Below are 23501 nucleotides of genomic sequence, written 5' to 3'. Positions count from 1 at the left end.
CCCGACCCAAGAACGATAATTCGGTCGTACACCGCCCGTTCGGTTGGATGTTACGGACTGTTAACCGGTATTATCGGACAAGGTGTCTCCGCCTACGTTAGCCCTGGTATCCAGGCTCGTTACGCCACGCGAGTGTCATATCCAGGCTTGAAACCCTGCGGCGAACATTCGATAAATGTTTACAGAACTTTTCGGTTCACCGTGTCGATGGACACGGTGTGTTTTATTTTTTTTTCTTCCAACATACCGCCGGTCGAATGACTTACGTCGTATCACTTTTTCCACGTATCGTTCATTGTTACAGCTTGTTGTTGGCACCGCGTTCCAATGGAAAGCATCAAAGGGATTCGGCCGGTGCTTTCTCTTTGAAACGCCCGCCCTTTGCAGCTGGTATAATAAACTGTAAACCCGGTTAATACGTAGCGGGCCAGAAATAAGGGAACGGTGCGTGGATAGCGGATTCGAAGAATCTTTGTACCAGCGTCGGCTCTTTCGATTGCTAATTCCAATTCTGTACGATGATGTCTCTTTTGGAAAAACTAGCGTTGCGGTCGAATTTGCATTGTACTTAATTGTACAGAAATGCGCGAAGCGTAGATTATGGGTAGGTACGAGGAAATTGATCGTTCGAATGTAAAGAACCTGGAGTACATTGTATCACCGTCATTCACGTCGTATCTTTATTCAATAAACACCTAACCACTATATCCACTCATACCCTATTATGTACAACACAGTATTTTTTAAAATAATCTTTAACCAAGTCTTATCTTTATATATATGTATATATATATATGTATATATATATGTACGTGTATGTGTAATTCTTGTAAACATATTTATATGTAACACACTCATACACCGGTGGAATCACAATAATACCAACCTCTTTGGGATATCATCCTGGACCCTGGAGGATAATGGCGGCAGGTTCGGTGCCCCTCGAGTAATTTGGGGAGAGCCCGTTTATCTAGTAACCCCGGGAGATGGTTGATTGCGCGAAGGGTAATTCGGCGTCAAGGAATTTCCCGGAGATAATAATCACCGTCAGGGATAACGGTAAAAAATTTATCGAGAGAAAATTAAGGGTCGCCGAAGAGGGCGACGGAGGTTCCTGCTGGAGGCGGCCGCTGCTCGCCGCCAGCGTCGACGTCACTTCCGTTTTTCTCGCTCGTGCCGCCGAGATCCCGGGCAGGGTGGAAAGACAGACGAGACTCAGGCTTGAGCCTGGAAAGTGGCCGCGTTCGAGCCGCAGCGTCAACCCCAGGCGTGTCGTTGATAGCTGAAGAGGCTGACCTCCGACGTCCATGGGGAGCGTCACATCCGGCGTCAGGTTTCGCGTCAGCGCCGACGGAACCTGGAAAACACGGGATTCGACGCTGGAGAGATAATAAATTGGATGGGTGCTGATCCGGGGGATCTAATCCTTTCCCTTTCTATTTTCGCGACGTCTTCTCTCTCCGTTGTACCAATTTATACCAGTTTCTGCAACGATCGTAAGATCGGGAAGATCGTGCGAAAATGAATCACTCCGTCCGGGCGTGCGAGCTCGAGAGACGATTCGTTAGTTTCTTTCGGGTCGTAATTCGCGACGCCTGCTCGCAGGGAATTTATTTTCACAATTCTTGGAGTTTTCAACGATTTTAGACAATCGTCAAATTTTCCGTGACGAGTAAAATCACGCTGCGAATCAAATTTAATATTTCATGTTCTTCTGAAAATCGGTACTTGGACGATATTGAAAGCGAACGCGTGTTTCATCGAAGACTGAACAAACCGGCCGACGATGAATAAACTATTCAAGGCTCGATCCGGCTCTTATTTACGTCGGGATGATATCCTCCGTCTGATACATTAGGAGAAGTGGAAAACGTCGGGAGAATAACCGTTCGACGCACCTGCTTGTCGTTGAGGATGAAGGTCAGGTTGGCGGGAGGGTAGCCGGGGGCGGAGGTGCACTCTGCCTGGAGCAGTTCGCCGAGGTCGTAGGTCGGCCTAACGCCCTCGAGGACGGGATCCCTCTTGGGCACGACGGCGACGCTCATATTGGCCGTTTTTTCTTTGATGAGGAATTGGGGTCCTTCGGTCGAGACTTCGCACATGTAGGATCCGGCGAGGTTGACCCCTTCTGGAACGGTGGAATTCGCTCGGTTATTCGGCTGCACCGTCCTCACCTTATGCACGTCTTCCCCAGGGTGGGGGGGTCGGTCAGGGGAATTAGACAGTCCGGTCGAAATGGTTCTGAATTAAAAATATTCGGTACAGAAGTGAAATCAGAAGTCATTTTTGCGATGCGCGGACGGCGTTTCGAGAAAACGGCAAGATTTGAAGTTTTTTTTTTCATTTTCCTCAAAAACTGCTATCGATGGATGAAAAATGACACGATCAACGTGTAGAGCGGTATATTTTACATCGAATTATGTTCTCATACGTCGGAAACGGAGTCGGGTTAAGAAATTTTACTTAGCGACGACATCTGGGGGAATTTTGATAAAAACATATCTTCTTTCTTAATTTGTCAATCCGAATCCGTTTCCGACATACGAGGACATAATTCGATGTAAATTTTTCCGCCCTGCACGACGGTCAAACAATTTTTCATCTATCGATATTAATCTGTGATGAAAACGCGAAAAAAATGTCAAATTGTTTTCTGTTCTCTCGAAACGTCGGTTATAGGTACAGCCCAAAAACTGACATCAGACTTGCGTTCCCGAAGGTATTTTTCCTCTATACCCGATAATGCAGCCGTGTACCCGAATATATTTAACCCAGACCTATTTCTACCAGACTAGAAAGACTAGCACTCATGGAATTGGTGATGCACCTGGCGCGTCACACCTTCGAGCGTGCAAAAGGTGCGTGTGCGTAATGCACCCTTCCGTAGGTACGTATAATAAATATGCATGCATGTGCGGAGACGCGGGCGGTATGGTGCGTCAAAGAGAGTGGGAGAGAGAGAGAGAGAGAGAGAGAACACTCACCTTCCTGCCCCAGGAGAGTAACTTGCTCGGCGTCGGATCGCTCGAGGTCGACTTTTACCTCCAAGAGGGGAAAATCCTGTCCGGGTGGCTGGGCCCCAGGCCTGTAGCGGAAAAATTCAAAGTCGTTTCTGTACCACTTCACCGAGTAGAGCCCCGCCCCTTCCAAGTCGTATTCGCACCGTAGCGCGACCTTTGCCGATCTCGGATCGACGAACAGCGGTACGTCCAGCCTCGTCAGCTCCAGAGCTTCGACGCCACCTGCAACCAACCCCCGAGATGCAAGATCGGTGAGAATAAACGCAGGCTTCGGACGAGCGGGCGTTTCGCGTCCTTTCAATTTTCCTCCTCTTCCTCGCTATCCTGTTACTAGGAAATTATAAATACGTATACACGGCTCATTTCGCTACCCTTTAACGTTTCCATTTCTGGAATAATTTGCAGGCATCGCGGTACGGATAACAAGTTTATTTCCCGCATGCTGCGGATTAAACACTGAATTCTTGTTGCGGCTCGAGTGCGGCGAGTTGTAACACGACTAATTAGTACTCTTTCAAAACCCAGAGCAGCCCGCCGCTGTAGGTTCGTAATTATTGCGAAGGCAAGCCCCCTCCCCCAACCCTTCCATCCCGTCTCACCCTCACTGTAAAATCCCGCGGGGTACGGAAATTGAATATTTTTACCTACGTGCAACAAACGTAACGCGTACGAAATCATTTCGCTCAATCAGCCAAGCGGATTCAATTCGTTTCGGTTAAACTTTCGCCACACGTCGCAGTACGTTACTTCCGGTAATCCTGCAGCGGTTTTCGTATTTCCGTTTTTTTTTTTTCATTTTGTTTTTCTTTTATTTTATTTGTTTTTTATTTTTTTCATCCGGCACACGACTCGCGATGTTTCATCGGCTCGTTTAGTTCGAAGAAAATACCGTGTAAGTATGGGATAAAAGCTTCGTTAACCCGATTACAAGCTCGGTTGTCTGTGGCACTGCTTTGATAGTTACTGAAATGAGCTACTTCCGTTCCGACTTCTTATATTCTGCTCCGTCGTCTCTCAAAGCCGCGGATGACATCGTCGTGCTCTCGTTACGTTAGTTACATTGCGTCAAGGTAACGTTTCTGGAATTGAATAATCGATCTGGAAAGACAGACGTGATCGTTTTTCAACGGTTTTCATGCTTTCATTTCATTTTTCTTCTTTCCTATTTCCCTAAACTTCGATCAATCGAAACCTTCTTCAAAATTTTTCAGCCTTTGAAACGTCTCTCTTATTTCTTTCGGGGATTTGGCCGCCGAGTAAAATGACGCACGGTTTTTTACACGGATGATCCGATATTCGCGATGAAACGTTGCTGATCGAAGGAAAAAAAAAACAAAAAATGAAAAAAAGAAAGAAAGCGTCTCTCCGAACTGAAAGCACGTTTTATCACACAACGTATGTTCGTTTTTCAACATTTTCACACGCGTTTGCATTTTTGTTTAACCGTATTATATACACCGATATAATTGTACAAAATAAATTTAACATTCTGAATTCTAAATTACAAAAAAAAAAAAAATAAAATAAATACTAAAACACGAACTGTTAAACTATCTTATCAAATTTCCCGTACACCATTTTTCCGAATTTTTCCCCATTGTAGCTTTCATCATCGATTCCGTTAAGCTGGAATTAACGGTACGTACGACATGCAGCAAACGCGCAAAACTACCAACGATTAGGAGAGGCATGCGGATACTGCACAAAGGGTGATTCCGATGCAGTTGCATCTGTGGATTAAAGTCATTACCCAGTCGGTCGTTTGGAGCATTAGAACCGGCATCGCGTTTCCATCACGGTATAAAATTTGGTTTCAAATGCAGCGAACTAGGATTGAATTCCGCGTGATCCTTTTCTCCCGATGGGAACGGGGGGATGGGGGAAGGGGGAAAGGTGGGATATATACCTAATCGAATCCTATTATCCCCCGTGTGTCAACGGTTTAAAAACTGCGCCCGCACACGTATGATGTACGTATATTATATTATATATATATATATATATATATATATATATATATTGCGTATAATATTGCTGAACCGGACTGAATTTCTATACGGTAAAATGACGAATACGTTTTCGCCGGTGCATCGAGATGACGTTAAACCGCGTCGCCATTGAAAATCCGGGTCCGCGTTTGCTCACCCCTACGGATCTGCATAGAATAATGCGCCTGCAGCGGCAGGACGGTGCAATATTCATGCAGTCCTGGCTCTGGAACATTCGTGAATTCCTGCAGCAAGCGGAGAGACTCGCTCCTAGCTGCACAGGATCGGTAGAGTTATATGTCGCGCGTCTATCAGCCGCGGGGGTTGACGGAGGGTGAAGGGTGAAGGGTGAAGGGTGAAGGGTGAAGGGGTTGGGGGAGCGATGCGGCCATTGTACGTGTTCTCCGACTCTCGGTTCTCCACTCGCAACTCGCTTCGCTCTCTCGCCGTCCTACGGTTCGGCCACTCGCCTCTCCCCTCCCATCCCCCTCCGTGGACAAGGCATGTTAATTAGTCCAGTAATTATTAAACTAATTGCTGGCCTAATTGGCTCACTCGATCCACAGCCCGCGCTGGAGCGATAAATCCCCTTACTTCTCTCGACCGTCCCCCTGGAGGCCTGCGTGTGCAGCTTCTTCTCTTACGGCGTTCTCGTTTTCCCGCGGTTTTATTTTTTTTTTTTTAATTTTTTTATTATTTTATGTGCTCTATTCTTTTTTATTCCTTTCCTCCCATCCATCCCCCCTCCCCGCTTTTTACCCCCGAACTACCCTCGGGCAGTCGGAGCGACGGACTAGCCGATGCGTGTGCGCCTGTACAATATGTATGTACACAGCTTAAGAGATAAAGTTGAAGAAAAAAGATTTATTATACGTGGCAAACAAGGGTTTAGAAGCGCGGCTGAAGGTGATTCTCCTGAAATTAATCAAACTAACACCGTGCACCTGGTTTTTCGTACGATCATTCTCAAATTTCAACTCAATAGAACTCTGTTGTTAAATTCAGAGTGATCGTATTATTCGATGAATTTACTTCTCATCTTTCTTCTCTTTAATATTATACAACGCGCCGAAACCGTATCGTTTGTCCAATTTTATCGAATAATATCTCATTTCATGTTGAACAATTATGGATATTCGTTGAATAGTCTTACATGGAATGTTGATAACTGCGCCAATAATTTTTGGCTTATAACTTTTTAATTTGTATAAAAACGGTCATTTTTTTTTTTTTCTTCTTTGTTATACTTTCCGTTCTTCGTCAACTTGGCAGTTGAGGTGATTAATATCATCACTCACTGTTCGACGATTTGTTTGCAGCATTTACTTGCAGGCGGAACAAGTTTCTACGGTTCATTGAAATTCAGACAAGTTATCTGTAACTGACGTCAAACTCGTATGCCGTAAACATGTTGACAAGTGGATACTTAATTATAAACTTAATTAATTATAAATCATTTTTATAGCCGAAGAATATTGTATCTATGAAATTTACCCTATCAATTTCGACTCATCTTTGAACCTCTGCTTTATCATTTTTTCGTACCCGATGAACTTTTTTTTTTAACGTCAAAGTAGCATATTTTTATACTTTTCTTTCTTTTTTTACCGGATTTTTTTTAGTCAATGAATCCCTGCAATTTGTTACCCGCATCATTTTTATAATTATATATATATATATATATATATACATCAAACAAGAATCACACACACGAAGCAAAAGGTATAATAAGGTGAAAAATTAACTTTTCACCCTTCATACCTATCAAAGCTAAAACGCAGTGAGGTTAAAATTGAACCCGGCGAAATTTCATACGATCTCTTTTCATCGTTCAATTCTTCTGCCTTTTTCTGCCCACCTTTCATCCTCCTTTGCTCTCGTCGATTAAAGTCATGTGCCGTTAAATTTGCAACGGAAGCTGTAATTTCCTGCGGTATCCGCGCTCTCTCGGCTGAATTCTGCTGGTTATTATGTACGCGGGCAGTCACATATTTTTTATAATTTTACACACACTCACGCAGACACATATATATACAGGGTGAGCCGAAAAACAGCCGTACCAATTTAAAAGACCAACAAAATCGGAAATTAGAAGAATAATCCTTTAGTTTTACGTTTGAAAATCCGAAAAATCTTTCCTTACTCGCTGAGATACGTGCTTTTGAAAAATGGTTTTTGAAAGAGTCGCTGGGAGGTTGAAAAAAGATTAGTATCAAAGAACGTTGAATTCAATTTTCGTCTGAAACTATGATTTAAAGATTAATTTATATTCTCTCAATTGATGATAATGTTTGTTTTTCTCTTATTCTTCTTATTTTTCATATTCCAAAATCGCGAATAATTCATACATAATTGCCTAATATTAAAAAAAATCGCTTCTATCCCGTCTCGAAAAATCTCGCAAATGTTCGTTTTATCCGCCCGGTGGTTCGTCGTTCCCGATTGAATTTTGATTAATTGTTGTCTAGCATGCCAATTTTTGAATAAGTTCGCGACATCGTACGGCCGACTTTTTTGATAATGTCCCGAAAACAGAATTTTAACCCGAAAGCTCGCGTTTTGACTCATGCATTACAAGAATCGTTTCATGTCGTGTAAAAAGAATAAAGAAGAATTGCTGAAACACCAGAGTCAAATTTCGAATCAAAATTTAAGATGAAAATTAAGTTGATCATTCTTTAATATTAATATTTGTCTTGATATTTCCAGCGACTTTTTCAAGACCCGTTTATCAATAGCGTGTATCTCAGCAAGGAATAAAGATTTTTCGGATTTTCAAACGCGAAACGAAAGTTTTATCCTTCGAACGCGTTTTTCAAATCAATTATCTTTAAAAAAAAATCAGCTCAAATATTTGTTTGGCTAGCTCGTGACCCATTTCGGAGTCCCCCGACCCCTTTTGCGATTCTTTGAACGAGTGAGATTTACATTTACTTCCAACGTTTCATGCAGGCTAATTTGTCTTCGAGAGATACGCAGAAGTGAACGAATTACGAAAAGCACAGATTTAAACTTAAATTATACGGACAGAACCGGCCCTCGACGCGAGGCTTTCGTATAAATATATAAGGCATCTCGATTCTCCTCGGGGTAATTAATTGCTTTCTCGAACAAGTATTATACATGAATTATATATGCGATATACATATACACACACATACATACGTACATACTTATCACTGGAGACCGCCTATATTTTTTTCAACCGCGATCCCTGCGAAACTCCGGAAAGTATATACCGAGCGATAAGAATTTAAACGCGGCAAGAAAGAACGAATTAAACGCGGGAACGGGAGAGATAAACTCTCCTCCGGCCATCAATTTTTCAAAACTCCGAAGAAAGTAAGGACGGTGTGTTATACAATACGGGTTACACCAATTTACGTATAACTTATATCGTGTACATAACAAGGGATCGTCTGGAAGTAATCGCGCGTGTATTATATCACACCTACGTCAAGTGTGTTCTTGATCGGTGAATTATAATAATTGGATCGGTTGTAAAAACACACGCGCGTGTGAAACAACGTTCGAATATTAGTTGTTGTCTTTCGTTTCTTCGTTTTTTCTTCCTTCCCGTTATCGAATCGTCGTTACATCGTGCCCGCGTAAAATGTTCGTTAATAAGATTCGCCGAGGCATGCGGATCGCGATCAGGGTTCGCCGAGCGAAGTTGTATACAACGACTCGTATACCGCAAGGAGAATGGAAGCAGCCTACGGCAAATTCGTCGTTATTCCTTTCTTTCTATACGCAGACCGCATACACGCGGAAAAAGCACAATAAGGGCAAAAGCTCGGCGGGCTGCAGGCTTCAAGATGTGTAGTAAATAATCCGTCGTCGCGCGGTTCGGACGATTATCGCTGCGGGTAGGTTTGATTACGGAGGGAAAGAAGGCGGATGGCGCACAATTTCAAGAGAGCGAAGCGACGCCTCGTTCTCCGCGTCGCGACGCTCGGCTTTCTTATTTTCCCCGCCCTTTGTCGAGCCTTGTGTATACCGAAAACGCGCGGTGCACCGCGCGGACAAGAATTAGAAGAATAAGAAGAATAAGAAGAGGAATAAGAATGAAAGCAGCATTCCTCTAATGGCACGGCCAATCTAACCAATTGCCGAGAGAGCGCCGTTTCACCCGGGCTTATCCGAAGCTTCTTTCTCTCTTCTCTACGCACTTGTCTGCGTAGTGGGTATAATTCCTCGTACGCGCAAAGACGTCGCGACGCGACGCTACTTCGGCCAATTGACACCTCGACCTCGCGCCCACATCGTATCGCTCGCTTCTCGTTTTGTCCTCCCTCTTCCAGGGCGACGTCTTCAACCTCTTCGCTGAGCAAACAGCATCGAGGATCGAGCCTCTCTCGGCAAGAACCGCGGCATTCGGAGGCTGCGGAGTTGTTAATTCGACTAACTAGACCTAACTCGAATCGTCTGGTCGCTCTCGGATCTGCAGGCGCTCCGCTCTCTCTCTCTCTCTCTCTCTTTCTCTATTCACGACTCGTTCACCCGGTCATTTTTTCGATTATATTACGTGCAATGCTCCAGATGCGGGAAAAATAATTATCCACCGCCTTTTACTTGACCCCCTACCGCCATCTTGAATCTCGATAACGTCCCCCCCTCTAAACTGCTCGGGGATTTTAATGAAGCTTTATATGCGAAGACTCTTGCACGCCTCTTGTACGATACGTATATTATATTATGCGTATACTCGAGGAAAAGTTTTTCAACTAGGACTCGATGTTAGAATTAACCTTTTAACGGCCAAGCCTCTTTCACGTTAAAAAATATCATTTTTCTCAATCTCTTCAAATTTTTTTCAATTACATTCATTTCGATCGATTGTTTTGAACATATGTCCGTATAATATCAAAGTGAGAAAAAAAAGAAACACAGATTTTCTGGACAATTCATGCGGTAATTTTTCTGCTTCAGCATGAATGAATTTCGCATTATTTGTACAATTTGTACATTGAAAGGGTTCCTCCGACTCTGAGGCAAACCCGGTGGTTATAAACTAGCTAAAAGTTCTCGCTGCTGTCTTTCCCGATTATCAAACTCTCAAACTGATCCAAATCGAGAAAGTCGTTGTTTCAAATGCAAGGCTCCAGTCTTGTCTCGAAGATTGGAAAAAACTGAGATTCGTCGGAATCGGGATCGAGTGGCCGGCAAGAAGTCGCAGACAGCGAACACCCTTAATTTTCATTCATTGTACATTGTATACCTCGTTCCTACAACGTGGGGGGGCGGCGGGGGTCCCACTTTAGAAATGAAATAATGCCTGCGTATACAGCAATCGACTCTTTCTTTCAGGCTCGAGTGGATAAGTCTGCTGTTGGGATCTCGAGGAGTTGTGTATAAAAGCGTAAATACGTATTATATACTTACGTAGGTATCGTGTACAAGGTATAAGGTACCTATAACAAGTATCGGATTATACCTCGAGATCTGAATGGTCTCGAAAGGAATTACATATTATTGACGAAAGAAAATACTCCGATCGTAACAATGAATTCTCTCGCTCGCTTTTATAATATGTATACGTATCCGTGCATCTGCTCCGCGAGTATACCTATACAGGTATAGGTATTTATATTACGCGTTGGAACGGGCACTGTAACGATGCTCGTATTACCGAGCTTTTCGCCCTGTGCTCGGGATCGGTTGATTTTTGCAGAACCGTTTTTATAACCCGCGTTGTACCCTGCCTAGGTTTAATTGGTCGAGAATCCGGCGCGATGTTGGAACGCCCGGAGAACGGGGGAAAACTATCTCGACGATTATTTCCGATGCACTTGAACCGAATCGGCGGCACTCCTTTGCATAATCCGCAGCCTGTTATACGTAATGTATATACCTATGTATACACGTATACACATATGCGCGTATAGACGTGTGAGGAAGTGCAGATTTTGTACGGTTATGTATACCTGTAGATCAATACAGTTGTGCTTTTCATCCAATGACCGAAACTTGTTGTTAGCGTTATTAGTTTTATCATGCACTTCGCTGATATTTATTGTTATTGTCACTTTGTTATAAGCCAGCTGAGATAATTTGTTAATTGTAAATTTTCAAGCACGCTCTCCTGACTCGATCCAGTGAGTGTGAGTTATTTCGTTACACTTCCGGCTCCGCTGCCAACCGTTTCAACGCAGTGTAAACAGATTCGGTGCAGCTAGCTGTGAGAAATTTAGTACCAAAAATCTTTTGGTCCGGTGAAAGCGAAACACCCCTTGCAATAATTTCAACCAACATACCGAGATGTTAATTTTTTTTTTTTTTTTCTCGTGTTTCGCAATCATTATAGCAATCGAATATTATTAGCCGGTCGAAAACTGATCTACGCTTGGCAATATGTATTTTTGCACGGAAAAAAGTAATTCGTTGGACCAGTAAATTTTAGCTGTAGAGGTAAAAATTTTCGCCGTAACATTTCGCAAAGGTTTTGCAAGAATAGTCAATGCGGCAAACCCGTAAGCTAAACTCGCAAAATCCCAGCTGTTGCAAACAAATATTTTCTCGCTGCGACCGTATTGAAAATGAAAATTTTCCGCTCCAGCAAGTAATTTTTTATCCGCGTGTAATCAAAGGACATCGATGAAACCCGTATAATACCCGGTTACAGTTGGTTATCAAATCATGGTAAGCCTCAAATCGAGAAACCGGAAGTAACAAGCGTGGTTAACCGGGCGTGAATCCGATTATGCGTGTACATCACGCAAATGTCGGTACAGGCAGAGGTATTAGGTATACAGATATAAAGTGTAGGATGGGGCATATATTCGCTGCAGGGTGTCCCGTTCACGCGGCGATTTCCATCATCGTCAAATTTTCTGCCAACTTCCGGAATCCGATGTATACGTACGTACGTGTAACATGTAACATATGTTATACGCGTAACGTGAATTGGAATTAATATCTCACAAATCGATAACCCTCGTACAACACCGCACAAATCTCGATTCGTCATAGCTGATTTTCTGGCTGTTTCATTTACCTAAACGAGTCCCCCTCATCGTGCAGCAGCAGTAGAAAAAGACGCCAGCAGCAGCAAGTAGTGCGAGTCGCGGCATGATCGGCCGCCCAGACGCGGCCGGCTGCATATCTCCGATTTCGCGTCGCGAAAATCGGCCGGTTTTACCAAAAAAGTCGAATCTCTTGACCCGACTTCCTTGTGCAAAGAAAAAAAATAATACAGAATAAACGAAACAGCACTGTACGGTAACCGACGTGTGATAGAAATTTCACTCGCGTACGGTATGTTATTACAATAATAATATATATATATATATATATATATATATATATGTATTCCAATCTCACAATAATAAAACCGGCCGGCGAGATCGGCGGCGATCGGCGATCCGCGGCGGTTTCACCGCTCGGTTATTCATCCGATCGCGTTTTCAACTCGAATCGAAAACAATTCTACCGAACAATTACCGCGTTCCGGGCGGTGTTTCACTGTACTTTAACGGCACAATAATTATAAAAAAAAATTGAAATTATTCCAGTACCGATTGACTGCCATGCAGGCTAATAACGGCAGCGCGACCTTCTCCGGCGATTGACAACAACGGACAGCAGAAGTCCCTTGGCGGGATCCGCGCATGCCCCCCTCCCTCCCCTTGCAAGCTCCACCACCACCCCCACCTCCGACACACCGAGCACGTGGCCGGCGGGGACGGCGGGGTCGTAAACCAATTAATTCTAGTATTAAGAGGGAGCGGGGGTGGCAGCGACCGACTTGACCGGTTGGATTCTGCAGTGTTCGACACGGGTGTTGCAGAACGCGCTTTTTGATTGTTCTCGTTTTGTGAAATCTACCTACGGTGTTACTTGGGAGAAGGGGGAGGAGGGGTTGGCGCGGAATTCGCGCCATGCCTTGTACGATTTTTCGTAATACGATTCGATTTTTAAAAATTTTAGAATCGAGCCGCTTTTCGATGTTCCAACTACCACCTTGATAACGGCTTAGACGCTTACGATACCTGGAAATCATTTGTCTCGTGTTCGTGGAGGGGTGTTGCGAACTTACCTCGCGGCTTCTCGAACACGCGGATTGCTTCAGATGTTTTTCAAAGATCGTTGATTTCTTTAATTATGGAACATCTAATTTTAACCAGGTGAATTGTGCCTTGTTGTATGATTTTTCACGTTACGGGGAGAAAAGTTTCACGGTTTATACACAGATTTGTGATTAAAGTCAGTGATTTGTTATACGGGCGAATTTCAGGTATTTAGTTTAGGCTGGCTTGGAATGTTGCAGGTCTTTTTAGATGATCTGCTGTGTTACTTGTTATCAAGATGATACAGCAATTTCAAACCGAGCAACGAAAGCGAATTATTCGTGGAATTCGAAACGGTTGCGTTTGACATAGTCCTGGCTTTTATATGCTGACACAGTATAGGTACGGCATACGAGGAATTGACGAATGTTCGACGCTGATGAATAGATGAATAATGCCGTTTCTCGACTAATTGTAAGCCGGTTGTTTATCCATTCTCCAGGTAAAGTTATTCCTTCGCATAATGCGTCAAACAGATGAGTAGCTTATAATTGTAAATTAGCGTTCCACTAATATACTGTTACAAAGCGGAAAATTAAGAGAGGAAAAGGATTTATTTTGTGACGAAGCTCTCCTTTTAAAGTCTCGAGACAGACGGTTTTTACAATAATGTTGGTTGACGCAGCAACCTTATTCTTTTGAAAGACATAAGAGGTTTATAAACGTCTTTTATCTATGATGACTACTAGATCATTAAAAAGGGGACAAAACGGGTGATTTCACCCTTTGTAACAATACCATAAAGCACTTAATTGGGAGACGAATGTCGCGTTAAGGATAAAACACCCACGCAGGGTCTGATATTACGTGTAAACAGAAATTTTTTCAGACAATCTGCAATCCGTTTACAAATTGCAAAAAGCGTAAGATGAAAATCCGAAATTTTTCTTTCGTGCACTGTCAGAAAATTCACGGTGCCAATAAAAGCTCACACCGATTAGCTTAAAATTAAACATCACCGGTGTAAATCGTTCTATTCTTGACACCAAGTGGTCTTGAAATCAAAACCAAACCAGCGTGGATTTCTACAGAATATTTTCGGTGCTATATTTAACGTCGCATTTCCAACAGTGTTCAATTTGCGAAAATAGGCGACGAAGTTAAACTCTTGGAGAGCTTACGCGCCCGGGGCAAGGAACCGAGGGAAAACAGGGAAAACTCTTGAACCCTCGGTGGCAGCGGCGTCTAGGTCATTAAGCACGGTTCGCGGTGTTTCTGGTTCTCTAATTTCTGCGGGGCGTTTGCTCTGACTTAAGGATTCGAATTAGTGTAACGCGCACGGATCCCGAGGCGTTTTACCGAGCCGCTTTTTACCGATCGTCAGAACTGTACACGATGTTGTCCGAGTATTATCGGGAATACTCTTTGAAACTTGCCACTTGACGCCGGCAAATAGGCAACGAACGCTACATCTGGAACATGTGGGAATACGAAACGTAGTATCGGTTGCCTATGTGCAGGCGTCGAGTGGCAAGTTTCACGGAAAACTGCCAGCGAGTATTTTCGCCGCTCTTATCGAAAAGCCTACCGTAGAATTTATAAGAATTTATACCTTGTGTAAAATGTCCGGTATCGATAATGGGGGGAATAATTGACAATTTATAAACGCAATTGTGGATGAGCGCGGATCCGTCCTCCGGCACAAACTCGAAAAGTCCCGAGGCGTATCGCAGCTTCGGTGACATTTTGCGGCTTGAACTTACACACAAGGATACTCGACGGCGAGGGGTGGAGCTTTCAAATAATTTGGAAGTCTCTGGGATGGGGTTGAGGGAGGGAAGGGACGAACGGTTAAACGGAGAGAGTAGAGAAAGGTCAATCCGAAGGAAAACCCCCGGAATTCGTTTATCAGCTGAAGGCGTTTTGCGATTCTTCGCCCGTGCCAGATAAAAGATACCGCAAAAGTCTGTTTGTTTCTTTTTTTTTTTGGGGGGGGGGGGGGGGGGGATTTAGACGTTTACTCATCCGCCTGTCACTCCGAGACTTATTGTTAGACAGACGATTTTCTTTTACCGTTTTCAATACCGCGATGCCTCTAGTTGCGCTCGAAAATTGAAGAATTTGAAGAAGAAAAACGGAGAATGATCGAATACAGCTTCCGATTGTGCATTTCGGTGAAACAAGATCTGGTCGGGCAAGGTCTAACGATAAGCCTGTCGTCATTGGCATAATCGTAATTATTTTTCCCCGTGTACAGTGTGACGTAAATAAAAGCGGAAGATGAAAAACGGTTGAATACCGAAACGGATTTGACTCGAGTGTCTCTCGCTTATGTGTCGTGGAAGTTTGCCGTCGAGAATTTTCTTCTTTTTTTTTTGTTTCTCTTCATTTTGACTTTGCTAAAATTAGGTGGCGACGCTAATGGAAAAAAGTGGTCAGGAGAAAATGAAAAAGTTAGCTCATTCTCGGTGCGGCAGTATTATCTTCAATGAAGTTTGCTTCACTTGGAACACGGTTTTAAGCCCCCGTTTCTACATAATTAAATTGCTTTATATACATATACTCGTCCACCCGCCGGCGAGACTTGGGTGTATAATATCGGAAAATTTTTCAGTCGTATCAACCGAAAGAGACAGGCCGCGGTGATAAAAGGATGTCACAGGTGTTTTGCGGTTAACCCCATTCCGCTTTGCAGAATATCCGACCCGACGACAAAAGTTATACCGGATGTAGACCCTTTTACGAACGTCGAGGGTTGATAATTAATACTCGGGCAAGACCTGTATTTTATACACCGTTGTATCGATATCAATTACACGGTATAAACGTGTAATACAGTTATAACCCGGATTCAATTTTCGAACCTGCTCAATTAGATAGGTGGTAAAAGGTGGAAAGCTCGGGTTTTAACCGCAGCGCGAAATCGCTAAATAAATTAGGTGCCTTGTGGTGGAAACAGCCGTTGGCTTTCAATTCTCCGCCCGAATTTCCTGCAACCCACGTAGCGAAATTGCGTATACATCTATGATGTGGAACTCGTATGGAAATTATTTTTTCTTTGAAACCCAAACCGGTGCAGGGTATGAAAAACGATTACGTCCGTTCGTATAAATGATATCATACAAATCCTTTCGTCAGACTTTACGTTTCCTTTACTTTCTTTATTGCACATTCCTTCGAGCAATTTGTTTACATTATTCTCGAACGCGAAGCGAGCTACTTTTTTCATGAATTTACGAAATTGCTCAACCGTGATATTTAAACCTGAAGTATGCAATACGAAATTCGGGTTATCACATGCGAGTTTCTCGCTAATGAGCGTGTTGCCCGACATGGAAGTCGGCGCTGAGTAATCAGCGGAGCACCGTATGCATAGTTACACTGGCTCTGCAACAGCAATAGCAAAAAAATATAGCATCGCGTGCGTCGAATACTTTGCACCTACTGTGCGGTTGAAACTGCTCGCATAATGTTCTCACCGCGTTTATATTCATATTAGGCTGGTTATTGCCGCTTGTTTCGTTATCGTTACCATCATAGTCATCCTCGTACGGAGGTGTCGGGCCATAAATTACCCGATTTCACCGCAATTGCCTTATACTTACAAAATGCACGAACAAGCAAGCATCGACTTGTTTAGGTAGAAAAAAAAGAAAAAAGAAAAAAAAACAAGATTCTGTATTCCATCTAAAAAGTTGAAAATAAATATAATCATTATCCCGAGCTGAGAACTATGATTCTTCTGCTTATTTTTTGCAAATTCACACAGTTTTCGCAATCCTGCAGAAAAACCGTAACACCCTGCAAGCACTTTAATTAATAACACCCTCTATGCAGACGACGATGCGTCGGTGGAAACAACGCGGGGTTAATCTATCCTTTTAGGTTTTCTACCGTCGGGGAATAATCCGTCTGATTGCAGAAGCGTTACTCGTCCCGGTAGTTTTGAACTCGATAGTATGCAGATCGCAGTAAGTAGACGGCGCGCCGTTATCATACGGTCCGAGGGTAAAGGTGGGCCGTCGTTATTAGTCCGACCAGGTTGAACGACCACGGTAGGATCCGCATAACGGACTCTACTCGATCGCCTAGATCAGGTGATACACAGTCGGCGTTCGTAGATCCGCGGAATCGGATAATCTCGCGAAAGCGAGGCAGCGTCGAGGCGATCGTTCGTCTCATTTTCGTAATCACTACCCTCTTTGGCTCGGACGCCGCGCGGCCCTTTTGTCCGATGCGCGGTGCGGTTTTTCCGCAACGGAGGAAATTTCCGCCGGAGTTGAAGGGTTCGTAAGTGGACCACGGAGCGGTCAGTAGCCCGGCGTCCGTTAACCACGTACCAGCTGGCTTAATTAATAATTCAATAACCCGGGCGACCCCATCGACGAGGGAGTCGCACCCTCGCTCTCGCTTCGACGTCAACTGTACGCGTACATATTATACCTAGATGCGGAGAGCCGATAGGGTCAGCCTCGATTCTCGAATGGGTTCGTGGGTGGTTGTGGTTTGTAGTTCCCGTGACCCACCCAACCATCCGCCCCCGCCTCGCCTTTATGGCTTTCTCGCTCGCCCGCGGGTCGTTCGTTTGATAAAAGACGCTCGTCGTAAAAAAGAGGGAAAGGAAGAGGGAGAGGGAGAGGGTGAGGGTGGCTGCAGATCGCTATCGCGTGTTGATGCCGCTCTGCGGGCCCCGATGCACCAGGGGAAAATATATAACAAACACCCACCCCCGTTAACTATTCCTTTAATAAATAGGTGTTTTCACGTCCAGGGGCGTCGACGGCTACAGCGTGTTTCACGTAATAAACATCTTTTTCATACTCACGCAGGGCGAGACGTAAAGCCGAGAGGCGGATAAAGCCGATCGTGCGGCGATTGGCCGACGTCGAAACTCGTCTAAAACGGTTTTCATTTATCGTTGGTCATCTTCTCGCGGCATGACTCAACCTAGAAACGATCTCAATTCTCGCGGGATTCTAGGCCGGGAATATCATCCGCTGCAGCTGCCCGATTTTTAAACAACAGATTCCAAGTGCAAAAATTAAAAAGCAGATCATTTTTGCCGACGTTATTGTTGTACAAAAAGGATTTTTTCCTGCTCAGCAAACACCCCGTGACATTGCTCGTTCGGTAGGTTGAAGAAACGCCGGTTTGCTTCGGATTCTTTTCGAATACCGCAGTCGTTGAATGCACTTTGTGTAAGATCCTGTAGAAATTCAGCCATAACTCACGTAACCGGCCGGAGAGTTTATACGTATAGGATCGATCGAGAAACATTGTTGCATTTTCCACTCTGGCTTACAGGATCGTTTTCACGCAGGTCTCGTACGTAATAGCATTTTGTACGCCAGTTTTAGCCATAATTCCGTACGCACATATTGCGAACACGCACGCTGCACCCTGCAGCGATGTACATCGAGCAACATAAACACAGGTATACCACCGGTATTAAAAACGTGCCGGGAGAAAACGGGACGACTCGATTTGGAGTGGAATTTTTTTTTCCCCTCCGTATAAATGAATTTTCAAGTTAAACAAGGAAGTTAAACACTTCGGTACAGGTATAACTACGTGCTGCTGGGTTTGCAAAAAATAAATAATAATAATATGACCAGCAACGAAACGGTACGGCGATCGAAAGCTTAATATACCAAAGCACTAAAGTACCCACGGTGCCAATATCCATTCGATAAAGCACATACCTACCGTATGCCAGGTCGACCTGTGTGCAGGCATTCGTCAATCGAACAACGCTCACCTCTGACCTTTGTTCATGTAGGACACGAACGGTCAGAGATCGAGAGAAGGTTTCGCGGTGACGTGCTTGGAAAAGCATTTGCGCGTGTGTGTGTTTTTGGCACTTTACACCCGCAGGTAGGCCTGCACGCTCACCTATACCTATATTATTCGAATTCATTCGAAAGTGGTAATTGTCGCGGGTGAGGAAGAGTCGCTTGATCCGGTACCCGAGGGACTTTTCTCGTTCGGTCTCCGGAAAGGAGAGAAGAGGAGAGAAAAGAGGAGCGATTCGACCGTATAGAAAAATACAGAATCCGAGGGAGAGCGATGGGTGGGAATTTGCCGCCGGTCGGAGGTCGAGGATGAGGGGGTGGGGGAGGAATGGCCGCGGAACCGAGTTGAGTGTATTTATTCTGGCGAGCGCCTAGGGGCCAATATCGCGTAACTCGATTCCGTTGTCTCTCTGTCCCTCACCAACGTTCTCTTCCTGCATCCCTTTCACGGTCGTTCTCAACCCGGGAACCAAACCACAGGAGGAATTCTGCAGGCGTTGATAGTGCAGCCGTTGCGCCGGGTCGAAGCGTCGTGTGTCGATTGAAAGTCACCCCGTGCTCACCCTGGACGATCCGTCAAAGATCGCGATCCACGGAACGAAACAGAGTGCCAAAAACCTTTGATATCTGTAATTATTCCATGATAGTTGAACGAAGTTGTAAAATTCATGAATAGAAATGTTCCAATTCATCCGATGACTAGCGGAAAACGGTATAATAGTGGTACACGTTTCTAAAATTGCAAGTATTCCGCCCACTGTAAAATAAAATGCGGTGTGGACTTGTGTAGAATATTTCTTTTGTGTCAATCCAACACTGTTTCATGTCAATCTAATACTATCCTAGGTTCAAGTTCCGAATTGACTGTAAAAAATTCTTCTATAATAATCCGCACCGGTCACATTTGGTCAATTTTAAAACCGTCAAATCTTACAGCGAGGTACACGTTTCGAATCGTACCGTTCGTTCATCCTGTCGTACAGACGCGTCGCGACTGATGTGCAAAATTGTTCTTCTTTCTTCCGAAACGCTTCTTACATGTCGCAAGAAATTCAAGACAGTGCATATTTCAAAATAATGTTCAAGAGGCTGCGAGCCCCGGTATCTTAAACCCCTAATTCCATTCAACCACCGAACGATCGAATCCGACAAGAATAGCGAGGAACGGAGGGAATAAGGAATTGCGAAAAGCCGCGGCATCAGATATTCATGTTACGTAAAGCGGCGGGATACATATTTCGATTATCCTAAAGCGAGCTTGAGATATTTGACGCATTCGGCATTCGCACGTAGCACACATGCCGAATGTATCCAATAACTCGCGGCGGTCGTGTGTTAATCGTGTAATTTTAACGCACTTCGGGGAAGGCGCCTCCTGGTGCGGTCAGCGTCGGGTTGCGGGAGTTATGTTACGGTACGTACGTCAGGGAGTTACCTTCGGTTCTGTTATCTCGGGTATAGAGATGCGTTCGTCGACGGTACAGAATACACACCTCCATCTGTACCAAGAATAACATCCAGAGACGGGTAAACGCGGGACCGTCCAATTGCCAAGAGCAAACTGGAGAACCCTGCCAGGACGACGACCATCCCGAACGCGATGATCCATTTTGTAACCCCGCAGTACCTGCTTCGAAAAATACGCCAGCGAGTCTCTCGTACCTTCAAAGATCCGAGAAGGACCTCGCGAGAGTTCGGTTCGTGAAAAGGTAAAAGGTCCGAAAGACTTTTCCGATGTCCAAGTGTACTACCGCAGAGTACATGAACATGGCTTTGGTCACCCGGTATCCGTTGTGGTCACAGGTTTATCCAACCTTAACTGTATTCATTCCGCGCAGTTGATCAAGTATTGGAGTCGTTGGACTGCGGACGAAAAGTCACGGCAGTGAATACAGGCTTTTATAAAAGCGGCCACAAATATGATGCGCCTGTTCTGATTCGTACGCGATCGCAGGATTCGAAAGCTTGGAACCAACTCCAGTTGATTTTATACACCGAATATGCGGGTTTCCTGCGAATTCCGTATTACGTATATAGATTAGAGCAGAGTATGAACTTAAAAAGTAATCACCGGTGATGAAGAAACGTAAACCGATACCAAGAAAGTTGGAAGTAACTGTCATATCAGCGGAGCAAACATTCATTTGATAAAAATGATTTGTTTTCCGCTTTCTTTTTCCTCTCCCGCGCACACGTCGGGGGTTGACTCGGAGTTATATTCCAGCGTCTGTTCCTCCGGTGTTTCGCCTTGTTTATGCCTGTGCGAATAACGATGCGGGGTGTAAATATGCCGATGGTCTGAAGGCGCGTATATTAGACGGTATGATCCGCGGATCCGAGTAAATGTTGAAAAGTTATATCGGAATGCGGGGGGTGCAGCGAACCCCCGTGATGCGGGGTTTTAAAATTTCCCTCGGGATGACGGGCCGGGCGAGGAGAGAGAGAAGGGCGGAAGGGAACCAGAGATTCTCCGAACCCCGTTCCCGTTTTCCGGAGCCGGCGAACTCGGCGATGGAGGCGGAGGATCTCGGGGGCAGAAGGAGAGAAACCGCTGTTCGTCGTGCGCCTTCTCACCCGAAGTCGATGATCTTTTGTAACCCCGTATAGCGGCTCGCTCACGCGAAACTGTCGTCGACCTGAAACTTTTCTCTCCCCCATGACGGCCGCGATGCGTACCGAACTTATTCTTTGTGTTCGGTTCGTCATCCTCGGAGAACGCGCGTCGTTCGTTTCTGTTTCTTTACCATTTTTTCCTCTTATGTTGAGTTGGTTTGTTGGTTTTTTTTTTTTTTTTTTTTTTGTTTTTATTTTTTGTTTTTTCACACGGAGCACCTTTCTACATGCGCGCATTTATTTTTGGAGAAAATTTATACACGGGAAACAGAACCACTCGCAGAATTCAAGCATTTGGAAAAAAAATTTTTTAAACCAAAGTTTCCGTTGCAGAGTTTGGAGAGATTGTTGGTTCTTGGGATTTTTGTATGAAATATTTCAAACCAGTATGCCAAGACGTGGAATTTTTTTTTTTTTTTTATATTTTTGTTCGAGAAACACCAGAAGTTAGGGGGGGGGGGGGGGGGAACATTTTTCGGTCGCGAAGTTTCATGTTATACTGCACGGTAATTAGGTACGATATCTGATTCTGCAATCTCGCGCGGGTCAAATTATTGCATTTCAATTATCTTCAAAATTGTACGGATTCAAGTATCACTTGATTTGTTATAAATTCACAGCGTATGATCCAATTACAGTCTGAGTGTCGCTGAATGCTCGAGATGTATTTTTCTCATTAACGGGTGGTTATAATTAATTATAGAAATGCAACACTATGCTAGCTGGATGGCACGAGAGATGTTTTATTTTTATTCGATATAATTCTATAACGATATCCGTAATACATGATATTTTAAGTATAATAATTAGAGAGATGCAGCTGAAAGCCCTTCGAACCTTAAATTTCTAGCTATCATTAGTATACAGTCCTTAACTATTTTCATTCTTTACCATAAATGAAAAACATAGTTCTCTGTAAATAACGAAAATCAGTTGTTCTTTTTCAGCTGAAACCATGCAGAAGAACAAGTACATGTTACCGTATTCTTTGTTATTAAAACTGTGCACGAGGTGCGTCGTAATTACACAAAATAATTATGGGTATAAAAAAAGTTTCGTCCAATATCAACGATATTACTTAACACGCTGCCGCAACGATAAGTATACCCGTTCTGCCAGCATTTTCTAACATTTTCCATCACGGTTGTATAAGAAACGAAATTTTTCTCCGCAACGCTGTCGCGTTAATGTTACAAGATACGGGGCACCGTATATCTTGACACGCTTTTACAACAAGTAGAGAATATTGCGTTAAGCATGTACCGGGGTAATACGGCGTATAGATCATACCCGGCTCGCAGGTGACGAAGGGATGGAAAGACGTCGTGGCGGGGGTAGAGGAGGGTTGCTGCCGTTGCTCCCGGTGGTGGTGCAGGAGGGTGGCAGGGCTCGCTAACGAGGGGCGCTCGTCGCCGGATTATCGCGTGTCTGTTTGCGTTATTGCTCCCCGAAGCTCGCGTCCGCCCCCGCCGTCACGCCCCTGTCATTAATTTTAATGCGGTGAAACGATGCGCCCCGTTTGTTACAATTTACAGGCTTACCGCCGGGCCGATGCCCGCCTGCCACGGCGTGCGGCCCGTCGCCCCGAAGAACGGGTTGATTAATTTTTCAGACCAAGTAAACCCGGCTGCCAATTTAGCCGTCTAGAAACAGGCCCCAAATGTTTACCGAAGACGGGGCGTTTTTAATCGAAAGCTCAAGTTCGTAAACCGTCGCAATTTCCGCGACGATCCCGTCCGTATCTGTAACGCCGACGAGAGAGATAGAGAGAGAGAGAGAGAGAGAGAGCTGGGAAAAATTATAGAAAGAGAGCGTATATCGACGGCGAACCGGGCCCCGTGCTGCTAAATTATTCATAAAACGCGCGCTTTTAAGGGGATCTTTCCTCTCCTCGAGGGCTCAAATATTCAAGACGTTGTTCGCTACGTGCTTTATGTGCTTTATGTATTACGACGCGGGTACGGGTCTGCAGTGTATGTGTGTGCAGTCGAAAAAGGTGAAATTCCTCAGGTTCAGTTACTCCTCGGCTCCGCTTTGTCTCTCGCATTGTTTCACTTAAATTCGCTACTTCTGAAGATC

General features: G+C 44.4%; 2 protein-coding genes across 7 annotated transcripts in view; one reads left to right on the top strand and one right to left on the bottom strand.

Annotated features, from left to right (window-relative positions):
* LOC124307580 (dedicator of cytokinesis protein 7) overlaps positions 1 to 23501 on the top strand; it is a 68109-nt gene that overhangs the window by 26905 nt on the left and 17703 nt on the right. The window contains exon 21 of one of the 3 annotated variants that reach the window (XM_046769406.1): positions 305 to 782. The exons of the other annotated variants lie outside the window; for them this stretch is intronic. Within the exon in view, the coding sequence (XP_046625362.1) occupies positions 305 to 416 (112 nt within the window). The 3' untranslated portion in view covers positions 417 to 782. Of the gene's footprint in view, positions 1 to 304; positions 783 to 23501 lie in introns of those variants that run through there. 3 annotated transcript variants of the gene reach the window in all.
* Positions 649 to 12594, bottom strand: LOC124307587 (uncharacterized). Of its 4 annotated transcripts, none has more exons than XM_046769418.1 (5): positions 12526 to 12594; positions 12006 to 12175; positions 2985 to 3242; positions 1899 to 2128; positions 649 to 1357 (listed from the first exon to the last, which is right to left on the bottom strand). In XM_046769418.1, exons 1-5 carry the CDS (start codon positions 12537 to 12539, stop codon positions 971 to 973), a joined length of 1059 nt encoding a protein of 352 aa, XP_046625374.1. In that variant the 5' UTR covers positions 12540 to 12594; the 3' UTR covers positions 649 to 970. The 4 variants fall into 4 exon arrangements, with proteins under 4 accessions (XP_046625374.1, XP_046625376.1, XP_046625375.1 ...); XM_046769420.1 differs by having other exon boundaries at positions 12006 to 12179; positions 12526 to 12559; XM_046769419.1 differs by having other exon boundaries at positions 12006 to 12594.

The sequence above is a fragment of the Neodiprion virginianus genome, chromosome 6 (assembly GCF_021901495.1).
Source record: "Neodiprion virginianus isolate iyNeoVirg1 chromosome 6, iyNeoVirg1.1, whole genome shotgun sequence".
In the NCBI taxonomy this organism is placed as follows: domain Eukaryota; kingdom Metazoa; phylum Arthropoda; class Insecta; order Hymenoptera; family Diprionidae; genus Neodiprion; species Neodiprion virginianus.
This window is presented reverse-complemented; position numbering and strand designations above follow the sequence as displayed.

Excerpts from the sequence above, each read along its gene's own strand:
- LOC124307587 (XM_046769418.1), bottom strand. Across the intron at positions 2,129-2,984 it reads TACTCTCCTGGGGCAGGAAG|AAGGGGTCAACCTCGCCGGA; the intron begins GTGAGTGTTCTC and ends CCACCGTTCCAG. Across the intron at positions 1,358-1,898 it reads TCATCCTCAACGACAAGCAG|GTTCCGTCGGCGCTGACGCG; the intron begins GTGCGTCGAACG and ends CGTGTTTTCCAG.